Here is a 13,907-nt window from a genome sequence, read left to right as displayed (position 1 = left end):
GACCACTAATCAACAAACACGATTTCCAATTTTTAGGGTTTTGCTAATCGAAACGCCTAAAAGAATTACTCACTCATATTCAAACTAATAAGGGAAAAAGTAATAAATGACACCATAACTAAAAATGAATAAAATAGAATGAAATCAACAAGAAACAACAAATAAAGCAATAAGGCAAGCTATAACTATTGTATCAAAGCAATAAAAGACTAAGGACAATAACAAGTGCAATGAAAAAGTAATGAAAGCAATAACAAAACAATAACTTGAAAGAAATGAAGAGAAAGAAACATAAACAAATCAAAGTGCTTGAATGAAAGAAAGCTTGAATCCAAATACAGTGCTTGAAATAAAATTCTTAAAATAAAGAATTTGAATGTAAAGAAAGCAATCAAGAAAGCTTAAATCTACACTAGGGCATAAAGTAAAGGAAAACAAGTAAAGGATTGATATTCTAAGACTTGACACTAAAACGTAGTCATGAATGCGCTCAAAAATGAGCACATCAATCTATTATGGGCACTTCAAGAACTTAATCTAGAGGCTAAAAGTATTAACATTTTCTGTAGGTTTCATTTATGTTAGAATGCCCGACCTTCTTAGGACATCAATTACTTTCTTCTATATTCATGCGCGACATTAGTTTTATTTTTTTGATCTAAGGTTTTCTTTTTTTCCTTCAACATTTACATTCCAAGTTCTTTACTTTAAGAATTTCACTTCAAGTTTTTTATTGGATTCAACCTTTTATTTAAAGCATTCCCTGTTTTTGTAAGTTCTCATTTCTTTATTGCTTTCAAATTCATATCTTATTTTGATTTTTATTTTCTTTACTTTCGTTGCTTTCATTATTGTTATTTCTCTCCTTATTGCTTATTTTATTGTTTCTTGTTTATTTCACTCAAGTTTATCATGCTTCCATTTATTGTTTTATTTATTACTTTAACTCTAGTTATTTTGAGTATGATTGAGTAGTTTCCTTAGGGGTTTGATTAGTGAAACCCTATAAATGGCATTGTTCTTCATTGTATAGGACTAAGGTAAGGTTAATGACTCTTGTTTGTTGACATTCGATATGAATCTTGTCCTACCACTTCTAGGGATACATAGAGAGATTATAGGTCGTTCGTGTTGTCTCTGGGATCACCATTTTCTCTTGCTATCTTAAGTGTCATGATTAGTTATTTTTTTAATCTCGCTTGATCTAGTTCATCTTTTATCTAAATTGACCTTCCTAAGGAGGACATAGTATGTCCCCGTTTGTATTTTGTGGCTTTATATTGTTTTCATTCTTGCTTACTTGTTCTTGTCATTAGTTTAATTTTCAAACACCCAGCCTTTTATAAACATTTCCAGCATTAAGAGTTAGAGTCTAACTTCCCTTGTCTTTGTCGTTCAATCCCTTACTCCCACTTTACTTGTGTAGTGTTTAGGGCGTTTATGAATATTTTTTGATTTAGGTTTAACGACTACGAAAACTCCTTAATCAAAATGCCGTTGTTATCGGGGACAAGATGTTGTGTTTCGATTCTATTGTTCTTGATGTTCTTTTCATTTTTTTCTTTTGTTTCGCTACATACTCTTGGTTATCAATGCTGTTGGTTTCTAGTGTTGTTTGCATGCACTATAACACACGCAGATCAAATCAATAACGTGTGCCATACAATCTTGAATGCAATGTATTGAAAGGCAAGCTCTGACAACCAAACCCTCTTGACTCTCCTACATCTACTATGGCCGAAGAACATCATCTTTTTAGTTAACATGGGACTCATGGATCCCAAAATTTTCAAGGGGGTGTCGTGCTTCCCATTTCAGCAACCCTATACCATCACAATTCACCCTGATGGAAAATAAGACACCCTTTTGTGACTTAAAGATTGAATGCCCTCTCTAACACCTAGTGGCATTCTCTGATATATGCAAACTCATACCTTTGTGCCCTAATAGCCCCAACTATATGCAATTGCATATATTCCACCAGAGTGTATTTGTGACTTGTATAATTGCCTGGGCCATATGGTATCACCAATTGGGTCAATTGAAGACGACTTTCCTTGAAAGGTTCTATCCCGCCATGCAAATTGAGGATTAGAGCAAAATGATTGCGTTATTGACTCAAGAGAATGATGAGAACCTAAGTGCTACACGGAGTAGATTTAAGGGCATAATCCGAGCGTGCCCTCTCAATGAGGATGGGGAGAACCTTCTCAACACATTTTTCTATGATGGTCTCAATGACTCTACCAAAGCACTCCTAGCTAGATTCTGATGTAGGTGGCCAGCTTTCAATGATACCATACAATCAAGTAAAGCCAAGATTGAAGAGGTTGTAAAGAGTAGCTTATAGGGAGGAGTAAGGGATAATGGACTGCCTAGGGGTATGATTAACACGAGTAAGTAGTAACTTAGACGCAATTTGTGCAATGAAAAAAGCAATCATAGATAAGAAATTATCTAAATTTAAGCTCGCTCAAGGTAGTTTCAATGTGTTATCCTATTGCAGGGGTACACATTTTGAACATATATCTATTGTGAATTATGGGGTGTAATCAAGAAGGGGCTCCGATCAAAACTATGATGGGTAGGGGTACAATTTTGACTATGTAGTGGCCATGATTTATGCTTGGCAAGCCTAAGGGTATGTGCAATAATCATACAACAATTAACTCTCAAGTACTCTCTTGAATTCAAACCCAAGCCAAGGAAACTTCAACCAGGGCTACAACTAAAACAATCACATCCCTTATCGGAATCAAGCAAATGGAAGTATTCCAAGGCCAAACGGGAATAAGCCAACTATGTATCTTCAAGTGCCTAGAGTTAACCCCATCCTTCCCTTCCCACCTACACACCCCTAACCTAATCACGCTCCAAAAAGTGATTATCTCTTCTCCTAGGTGAGCTCTGTTGCTTCAACCAGAAATTGTTGATGTCTCAACTTGCTTAGATGGCTACCCCTCCTCCACTATAACTATTGCGATATCATCGCAAACATAACCCATACATGCATCCTCTGTCACCACAAAACCCTAACTCCAACATCAACTATCCCACATGCAAGGCAATCTTCCTAAGATAGGGAAATTCTTATTCCAACCATGTTATCACTGATGAGAATGATTTGGAAGAAGGATCATATAAGAGTGATAGGACTCAAGAGTTGAATGAGCATTGAAATAGCGCAAACTAGCGGAAACAATATAATAATATTTTCCACTAACACAGTGGAAGACTTATAGATGTTTGGACTGAATTTGAACTATGATCCTACGATCATAGCAAACCAATATCAGAGTTAACGAAATTTTTTTTACAAACTTAATTTAAATTTAATTATTTACAAAATATATCTAGAACTTTAAAGTCTTAATTTGCAATACTAAAACAAGAAAACGTTTACAAAACAAAAAGTCAAAAGGGAGTGATGATAAAATGGAATCCTTGCGGCGCACATAGCACATAATACTTATAGTCATCACCTCCATAACGAAGCTACCCTGAAAAGAATAATGGATCTACCCCCGTAAGAGTAGGCCCCATCGAAAGCAATCAATAATAATAATTATTGAGTAACCCAACAAACAAAGCCACATTTAAATAAGAAAATCATTTGAAAGTTTATATTTGTGAATACTCAGTGACCGCCAGAAGTAGGCTTGATCTAACATTCTGGTAAACAGGTGATCATCATCACCTAAAACGGATCTTGCAAGATCTAAACGGGATCGGGGCTCGAGGCCGATCCTAAAAGGGTACCTAGAATCAAGCTCTAGGGATTTCACACAAAACCGGATGCATAGTATCCATTGTCTAATTCCCAAAACGACAACATTTGTAATGTTTAATACTTTATACAAAACTTTAAGTAAAACATCCTTTTGTAATCTTCAAATATAATGTAAACATACTTTATTTCATTAAACATAATTTTCGTAACATGGTAAAATTTATTAAAATCATTTTACAAAACTAATAATATTATTACGTAAACAAAATAATCAATGATTAGCTAGAATACCAATCGACTTATCATTAACAACACATGTAGGAGCTGGAGTTACTATCAATAGAGTTTAACAATCTTTACCCTAATCTTAAGTTCCAATACCCATTTTGATTTAAACCCAAATAATATCTACTAATCAAAATAAGAACCCATAATGCAACAAAACCTACCCATAAAACCCAATTGAAGAACGAATAATAACTCTAGACACATTATAAAAGGAATACTCAATTACTTTCCAAACTGGATCAATTCCAAAAATCAGCCTTTCATCACCGAACTTGTAACGGCTCGGTTTAAGTGACCCGTTAATCCATATGAAAATACAAATTTTTGTTCACTCCTTGGGCTCTAGAGCAAAGTCTTCTCTAGGATCGTCATTGTTTCGTCGATAAAGAAATATAACTACAACAGAAAATAGTACTAACGTGAAAGAAAACAGTACTAACAGTACTAACTAAAACAGAAAATAGTAATAATGTAAAACAAAATACTCGTTCGCCCACGATGAACTCTTCTGGTCGTCGCTTTAAATCAGCGTAAGACTTCTGACGATCCTGTGCCGCTTTCAAACGATCCCTTATCACCCTCACTTTCTCAGTCATCTGGAATAATAATTCAGGCCCCAAGGTCACTACTTCGATGAAATCATCCCAATAAACCGGACTACGACAACGACGCCCATACAAAGCCTTGAAAGGAGCCATCTGTATAGATGCCTGATGACTGTTGGTGTAAGAAAATTCAACCAGGTCCAAATGTTCATCCCACGATCCTTGCCATTCCATGGCAATAGCGCACAACATATCTTCTAGTATCTGATTTGTCCGTTCCGTCTGCCCATCCGTCTGCGGATAGAAAGACGTACTATAAAGCAACGTAGTGCCCATTGCCTGTTGTAAGGTTTGCCAAAATTGTGACAAATACCGTGTATCTTTGTCGGACACCATAGTACGGGGCACACCGTGAAATCACACGACATACTTAATGTAAGCTCGAGCTAATTGTTCCATCTCCCAACGACAATTCATAGGGATGAAACGTGCTGATTTAGTCAAACGATCCACTTTGTCCCATAACGCATCATTTTCTGCCTTTGTCCGGGGTAAACCCACATTAAATACATAGAGATATCATCCCACTTCCATACTGGTATCGCCAAAGGTTGTAGTAAACCTCCTGGTCTTTTATGCTCACTTTTAACCTTTTGACAAGTCAAACAGCGCGAGACATAATCCGCAATATCCTTCTTCATTCCAGACCACCAAAACATTAACTTAAGGTTTTGATACATTTTGTCACTGCCCGATGGACTGAAATTTCGTACACTGGGCCTCATCCAAGATACGTTCCTTCAAAGATTCCTCCCCTGTCAGTAAACACCAGCGACCATTGAACCTCAAGCTCCCATCTTCATGAATAAAGAAACCCTCAGCTTTTCCTTCCGAGCTTGTTCCTTCGACTTCAACAGTTTCGGGTCTTTATCCTGGGAATTCAAAATTTCTTCAAAGAACGGAGGTCGAATAGTCAAAGCATTCAGGCACCCCTGTAATTCACCCTTATGCACCACTTCCAAGTTCAACCTTGCAAAATCCCGATGCAACTCTTCAACTCCGTCCAAGGCGGACAATGAGTGATTTGGACTTCCTACTAAACGCATCAGCTACTAAATTTGCTCGTCCATCATGATATATGAACTCCAAATCATAATCTGTCATCAACTCAAGCCACCGATGTTGTCGTATGTTCAAATCGGGTTGAGTGTAGAGGTACTTCAGACTCTGATGATCAGTGTAGATCCTACATTTGACGCCATAGAAGTAATACCGCCATATTTTGAGAGCAAACACTATAGCAGCTAGCTCCATATCATGTGTAGGATAATTAACTTCATGTACTTTCAATTGTTGTGATGTGTAAGTAATCACCTTACGGTCCTGCATTAGTACAGAACCTAATCCATTTTTCGATGCGTCACTGTAAACAATATAATCCAACTTTGGGTCAGGTAGAGTAAGAACAGGGGTCGTAGTTAACCTTTCCTTCAATGTCATGAAGGCCTGTTCACACTCGTCAGTCCATTCGAACTTCTTCTCTTTCTTCATCAACGAGGTCATGGACTGGGCAATACGCGAGAAATCCTTGACAAAACGACGGTAATACACAACCAAGCCCAAAAAACTTCGTACTTCGGTGACATTCTTTTGTGACGACCAACTTCAAACTGCCTCTATTTTTGCCAGATCAACTGAAACGCCCTCTTTAGAAACAAAATGACCCAAAAATGAGACCTTTTCCAACCAAAACTCACACTTCGTCAATTTCGCGTACAACTTATTTTCTCGCAGGGTTTGCAGGACTAAACGTAGATGTTTCTCATGATCATCCCGGTCTTTCGAATAGACCAATATGTCATCAACAAAGACTACCACGAACTTATCTAAAAACGCACTAAATACATGATTCATCAAAAACATGAATGCAGCTGGAGCATTTGTTAATCCAAAAGGCATCACAGTGAACTCATAATTCCCATAACGTGTTCTAAAAGCTGTTTTATATATATCCCCTTCAGCTATTCTTAGCTGGTGATAACCCGATTTTAAATCAATTTTTGAAAAGATCCCAACTCCTCTCAATTGATCGAATAAATCATCGATGCAGGGTAACGGGTACTTGTTCTGAATGGTCAACTTATTTAGTTCCCTATAATCAATACATAATCTCAGACTGCCATATTTCTTCCTTACAAAAGGAACTGTAGCCATCCAAGGGGAAACACTAGGTCGGATATAACCCTTGTTCAACAATTCCTCAAGTTCAGACTTTATTTCTTCCATCTCCTTTGGAGCCATGCGATAAGGGGCCTTGGAGATTGGTCCCGTACCAGGCACCAAGTCTATCGTGAAATCAATTTCCCTTTGAGGTGGCATGCCGGGAATTTCATTAGGGAAAACATCTATAAATTCATTCACCACCGCAATATTCTTAGGACCCTCCTCCTTCTTCTCCGCTTGGCTGATATAACACAAGTACACATGGTGTCCTTGCCTCATGAGTCTTTGCAATTCTAAGTGTAACACCCTCATAATAGATCGGACTTTTGAAAACACCTTTAATGAAAAACATGAGCCAAAACTTATTCATGGGAGTGTTACCACCACATCTATTTCTAATAAAATAAATGTAAGGCTTAACGACTAAGAAATAACTTAATAATTTTAAATCCAACAAAGAGTCTTACAACATAAGAAAAGACTGAAACGTAATTTGTGTCCATATAAAATTTAAACTACCTATGGTAAAATTTAAACTGAAATACGACTCTAGTAAAAGCTTTATTTCTAAGTGATCCTTACTCCGCGATTCCCATGCAATCAATAACCTATAACATCAGAATGCAAGAAAAACAAGGGAAAAACTCTCAAAATCAGAAAAATTGAGTAATTCCATCTCCATCCCGTAAGACGATTAAATTTGAAAATGATTTAAGAAAATACAATATAATCAAATTGGAAAGAATTTTAGAAAATAACATATAGCTGAGTTTATTAGAAAACAATTTGAGAACATAATATATATAATATCACATAAACCAATTTATTAATTTGATAATTAATAATGACAAACACATAATCAATTATACAATTTACTTGATGATCATAAATTTTCCCAATAAATATATATCTCAGGAATATCAAACTGAAATCTCATTTTTCAAATCACCATTCTAACATCAATTGGTGGCAATAGGAATTAATATTATAAATATTTCTCTTTCAAATAAATTGTATCAAATTTCGATATTAAAATAATAATACAATTTTATCGAAATAAAAATTATAAATTCAAGTTTGACAAAAATAATAGTAAATATAATTTGAGAATATATAAAACATAATATCATACAAAATAAAGTCATATCAAATCATGCACCCATTTAAACACATCAATTATCACCTAGCACAAATTACTAACGGGATAGTCCTAATTAGATGGACATTGAGAATTACCTTGTCACGCGATCCTACACAACGTACGCTTCTAATAATCTCTGTCTATGAATCCACTGTCTACACGAGAAAATAATATATCTCAATTTAATACCCCGATCAACCCATTCAAAAATAATTTAAATTTGTAAGAATAGTATAAAAGAGCAAGGATTTAAATAACATAGTTAACTCATTTTATTATAAGATTTAAAATTGTAAGGATAAAATAATAATAATAATAATAATAATAATCATAATTATTATAAAAAAAAAAAAGGAAAGAGAAGTGGGTGAGTTCCAGGAACCCACGAAAAGAAAGAAGAAAGGGAAGGAGGAGAGAGAAGGAGAAAGGGAGAAGGAAGAAGGAGAAGGTGTCGGCCGGCGGTGGCTCCGGTGGCCGCCGTTGCACGCCGGTGGTATCCCGGTGACCGTCGTATCGCCAGAAAAGCTAAGGTCAGAATTTTTTTTTTTCAAATGCAAAATGTGTAATTTGGATTGAAATTGGTAGAACAATATTATAAAGAGGTGAAATTTCATATCTTTAATATCAAAATCTTGCGTTTTCTTGACTGAATTTTAAGCAAATGGGAGATGGAGAAAGTAATTTGTAGGAGAAGAAGGAAGTGTGAGTAATAATGTGAATGAAATTAAGGGTTATTGGTTTGATTTATAAGAGGTAAGTGAGGTTAGTTATAAGGTTTAGAGGGAGGAGTGGGAAGTTATTGTTAATGGGGATTTATATTTTCTTTTTTTATTTTTTATTTTTATTTTATTTTTCTGAAGTTTATTAATTAAAAAAAAATGGTTGTTACATACACTCCCTCTTAAAACAAAAGTTCGTCCTCGAACTTAAAGTTAACTACTGAAGTTTTAAAAGAATATTGAACAGTTTGATAGACTCGCATCACCCCTCTATTTAAAAAAGTTTCGTCGTCGAAACTCAACGTACCTGTTCGAAGAGTTCGGGGTATCGCTTTCTCATGTCAACTTCGGTTTCCCATGTAGCTTCTTCGGTTTGCTGATTTGTCTATAATATCTTGACCAACTTAATTTCCTTGTTCCGGGTACATCTTGTTTTGGTATCAAGGATTTTTATTGGTTTTTCTTCAAAAATAAGGGTTTCATCAAGTTCAATGGTTTCAGGTTGTATGATATGGGAAGGGTCATGGACATATTTTTGGAGTTGGGATACATGGAAAACATTGTGGACTTTAGCTAGGTTCATAGGTAGGGCTAATCTATAGGCTACTTCCCCAATTCGTTCCAATATTTCATAAGGACCTATAAAACGAGGACTCAATTTACCCTTCTTACCAAATCTCATGACACCCTTGGTTGGTGACACTTTGAGCAAAACTTGTTCACCTACTTCAAACTCTAATGCCCTCCTCTTTTTGTCTGCATACGACTTATGACGATCTTGCGCTTCCCTCATGCATTCTTGGATCATTCTTACTTTCTTTGTAGTCTCCTCAATCATGTTTGGTCCTAATCCTAACGACTCATTAACATCATTCCAACATATAGGAATCCTACACTTTCTCCCATATAGGGCTTCGTAAGGTGCCATTCCTATGCTAGAATGAAAACTATTATTGTAAGAAAACTCTACATACATCAAATTATCCTCCCAAGATCCACCAAAATCCATAACACATGCTCTTAACAAATCCTCAAGAGTCTGAATCGTTCTCTCTGTTTGACCATCTGTTGCTGGATGAAATGCAGTACTGAACTTTAGTATCGTGCCCACTGCTTCTTCTAGCATCTTCCAAAATTTGGACAGAAATCTCGAATCTCTATCTGATACGATGTCCTTAGGCACAACATGCAATCTCACTACCTCTTGAAAATACGCGTCTGCCATTTGTTGCATTGTCCAAGTATTCTTCATAGCTATAAACCTTGCTGTTTTTGTTAATCGATCCACTATCACCCATATGGCATTCTTCCCTGTTTTTGACTTTGGCAATCCTACTACAAAGTCCATTGAAATCGACTCCCATTTCCATCCAGGTACTTCTAATGGTTGCAATTTTCCCCCCGGCTTCATATGTTGAATTTTCACCTTCTGACATGTTAGATACTTCGCCACAAAGCCTGCAACTTCACGCTTCATGTTGGGCCACCAAAAGTTCTTCTTAAGATCCTTGTACATCTTATCACCACCAGGATGTATTGAGTAAAGCGAATTATGGGCTTCAGTCATAGTCTTAGTCTTAAGTTCCTCGTCATGCGGTATGCACCATCTTCCTTTATACTTCATTACGCCATTTTCATCACTTTCGAACTCAGGTGCTTGACCATCCTCCTTCAACATTTTCAATTTAGTTAACCAGTTATCCGTAACTTGCTTCACTCTAATAACCTCAAAAATATCGGATTCAATCGTCATTCCATTCAATTGTGTACCCACATATCCATATTCTACCACTTCTAAGTTCATCCTACGAATCTATTCACACAACTCATCTGCTAAAATTAATGCACTCATTGTATGACTTGACTTCCTACTCAGAGCATCAGCTACTTTGTTTGCCTTTCCTTCACAATACTTCAAATCCAGATCATAATCCTTAATGAGTTCTAACCATCGTCTTTGTCTCATATTCAACTCCTTTTGACTGTACAAGAACCTCAAACTCTTGTGATCAGTATAAATCTTGCACTTTACTCCAAATAAATAATGTCTCTAAATTTTCAATGCAAAGACTACAGCTCCCAATTCGAAGTCATGTGTGGGGTAATTCTTCTCATGCGGCTTAAGTTGTCGTGAAGCATATGCTACTACTTTCCCATCTTGCATCAACACACAACCTAGTCCATTCTTAGATGCGTCTGTATAAACCTCATATTCTCCACTTTCATTCGGTAAGGTCAGCACAGGTGCAGAGGTAAGCCTTGATTTCAACTCTTGGAATGCCGCTTCACACTTCTCATCCCATTGAAACTTAGTGGTCTTCTTCATCAAATTAGTAATAGGTTGAGCGATTCTCGAGAAATTTTTCACAAATCTCCTATAGTATCCGGCTAGACCTAAGAAATTTCTCACTTCTGTCACATTAGTGGGTGTAGGCCAGTTCATTACTGCTTGAACCTTTGAGGGATCCACCATTACTCCATCTTTTGTAATTACATGCCCCAAAAATGCTACCTTTTCTAACCATAACTCACATTTTGAAAACTTGGCAAACAACTTATTCTCTCTTAAAATCTCTACAACTTTTCTCAAATGAGCCTCATGCTCTTCTCAATTCATAGAGTATACTAAAATATCATCAATAAAAACAACTACAAACTTATCCAAATAAGGCTGAAAAGTCCTATTCATAAGGTCCATAAAGACAGCAGGCGCATTAGTGAGTCCAAAGGGCATGACTGTGAACTCATAATGGCCATACCTCGTTCGAAAAGCTGTTTTGGCTATATCCTCTTCTGCAATTCGTAACTGATGATAACCTGATCTCAAATCAATCTTTGAAAATACTCCTGCACCCCTAAGTTGATCGAATAGATCCTCAATTCTAGGAAGTGGATACTTATTCTTCACCGTCACACTATTTAAATCCCTATAATCAATACATAGTCTCAATGTTCCGTCTTTCTTCCTAACAAATAATGCTGGGGCTCCCCAAGGTGTACACTTGGTCTTATATATCCTTTATCCAACAAGTCTTCAAGTTGTACCTTCAACTCATGCAACTCGGCTGGTGCCATCCTATAAGGTGCCTTTGAAATGGGTCCTGTTCCCGGAACTAAGTCAATCTTGAAGTCTAACTCTCTCACAGGTGGCATCTCTGAAATCTGATCTGGGAATACATCAACAAACTCCTTAACTACAGGTATCTCTCCTAACTCGTTCTCTTTCATGCTCATGTCCTTTACATGGCACAAATATACGGGGTAGCCTTTCCTAAGATGAGTCTGGAGATTTAAGGCGGAGATAAGCTTGGTCTTTGGTGGCTCGGAAGTAGTTTCTTGGTAGGTTAGTTTATTTCCCTAAGGGCCTCTAAAGGTAAATCTCTGTTTAGCACAATTGATTTTTGCCTGATACTTCCTTAACCAATCCATTCCCAAAACCAAATCGAAGTCTTTTAAATTAAACTCGATAAGGTCCACGGGTAGTTCGGTTTTAGAGATGACAATAGGCATACTTAAGTAAAGGTTCTTACTGAGAAAGGTTTCACCTGAGGGTGTGGTTACCTTAGCTTGACATGAGGAAGAAGGTTTAAGGGAATGTTTTTCGATAAAAGATTTAGATAAAAAGGAATGTGAAGCTCCAGAATCAAAGAGTACAAAAGCAAGTTTAAAGTTTACAAGGAAAGTACCCGTCACAATGTTGGCGTCCGACTCAGCTTCACTCTTGCTCATAACGTGGAGTCTCCTATTGAAAGTGCGTCCTCCATTTCCATTGTTTCCATTGTTGTTCTGATTGTTGTTGGCATTGTACTTGTCATTTGCTGAACTATTTCCTGCTTGAGTATTATTCGAGCGGTTGTTGTTGAAGTTATGGTTCCTAGATCCTCCTCCATTGTTGTTATAGCCCTTGTTGTATCCATTCTGCCCTGGTTGGTTTCCTTCTTGCCTGATGGGACAATAATTAGCCTTATGTCCAGCTTCGCCACAAGCATAACATTTAATTGGTTCGCCTTGACACGTATAGCCCGAATGACTCTTCTCACATTTCTTGCAAACCCAAGCCCTCTGGTTGCCATTCCTTTGCTGGTTTTCATTTTGCCTAGGGTTTCGGTAATTCCTACCATTACCCCCATTGTTACCAAAACGAGGTCTTTTATCATTACTTTGACTATCAGCATTGCTTTGGTCTTTCCTTTTGTTCCTTCCCAACACATCTTCTTCTCTTTGTAAGATCCTCTCCATGTTACAAGCCTTAGAATAAGCCTCTGCAAGGGTAGATGAGGTACTTCCTCCTAACCTAGTTTGTATCCTGAAAGCTAAACCATCCTCAAATTTTTGTGCCTTAGAAACTTCATTAGGGACCATGTTAGGGCAAAACTTAGCATACTCATTAAACTTTTGGGCATATTCCTTGACACTCATAAACTTCCCTTGGTTCAACCTATTGAATTCACAGCATTTTTGTCTCCTAATATGTTCAGGGAAGAATCGACCTCTAATAGCAACCTTAAAAGAATCCCAGTCAAAGTTTGGTTGGTTACTAATGGTTTGTCCCTCAGTTTCCCACCATGTGTCAGCATTCTCACGTAGGTAAAACGTAGCTTGATTAACCTTTTGGGCCTCAGGTGTTCCATTTGCAATAAAGATTTTCTCCATGTCACGTAACCAATTCTCTAATAGCATAGGGTCCTATTTTCCAACAAAGGTAGGGGGTTTTAAAGTGGCAATCTTCTTAGCCATGACAGCTTGGGGGTCATCATGTCCATTGTTCATATTGTTAGCTTGGTTTTGCACTAATAGTCCTATGTTTTGAGACAACTGCTCAAGTACCCTCACTCTAGCTGCTAATTGTTCAGGTGTTTCGGCCATGTTATTTGCTTGTTGACGCCTACGAGATCGAGTGTAAACGTTCGGGTATTGCATAGGCTTCCTATATAAGAAACTAAGCGTTTACTACTCACGTTTCCATCATGTTCATATACACTTATTCTCAATATTCAAGATTGAAAGAAAGGACAAGGAAAAAATTTGCACACATAACAAAAAAAGACTCATGAAAATATTCATTAATATAAATTTTTTAAATAATAATCCAATGACAATGAATAATATCAACATCGTTTAAAAATAAAGGCAACTAGCGAAATAATCTAAAGCTAACAAATTTCATCCCATCCTATTTTTCTAGTTAACAAGTAATCATCAAAGTCACTTTTGAACTGGCTCTTCCTCAAAATTCTCCTCGGGATCCTCCTCAAGATCTT

General features: G+C 36.8%; 1 protein-coding gene across 1 annotated transcript; it reads right to left on the bottom strand.

Annotated features, from left to right (window-relative positions):
• Window positions 1–12,003: 12,003 nt before the first annotated feature.
• LOC130815544 (uncharacterized) lies at window positions 12,004–13,299 on the bottom strand. The gene has a single exon (XM_057682033.1). The coding sequence runs from the start codon at window positions 13,297–13,299 to the stop codon at window positions 12,004–12,006; it is 1,296 nt and encodes a 431-aa protein (XP_057538016.1).
• Between the last annotated feature and the right edge of the window lie 608 nt (window positions 13,300–13,907).

This window comes from Amaranthus tricolor, chromosome 6 (genome assembly GCF_026212465.1).
Source record: "Amaranthus tricolor cultivar Red isolate AtriRed21 chromosome 6, ASM2621246v1, whole genome shotgun sequence".
In the NCBI taxonomy this organism is placed as follows: Eukaryota; Viridiplantae; Streptophyta; class Magnoliopsida; order Caryophyllales; family Amaranthaceae; genus Amaranthus; species Amaranthus tricolor.
This window is presented reverse-complemented; position numbering and strand designations above follow the sequence as displayed.

Excerpts from the sequence above, each read along its gene's own strand:
- LOC130815544 (XM_057682033.1), bottom strand. The coding sequence starts at position 13,299 with ATGGAGAAAATCTTTATTGCAAATGGAACACCTGAGGCCCAAAAGGTT.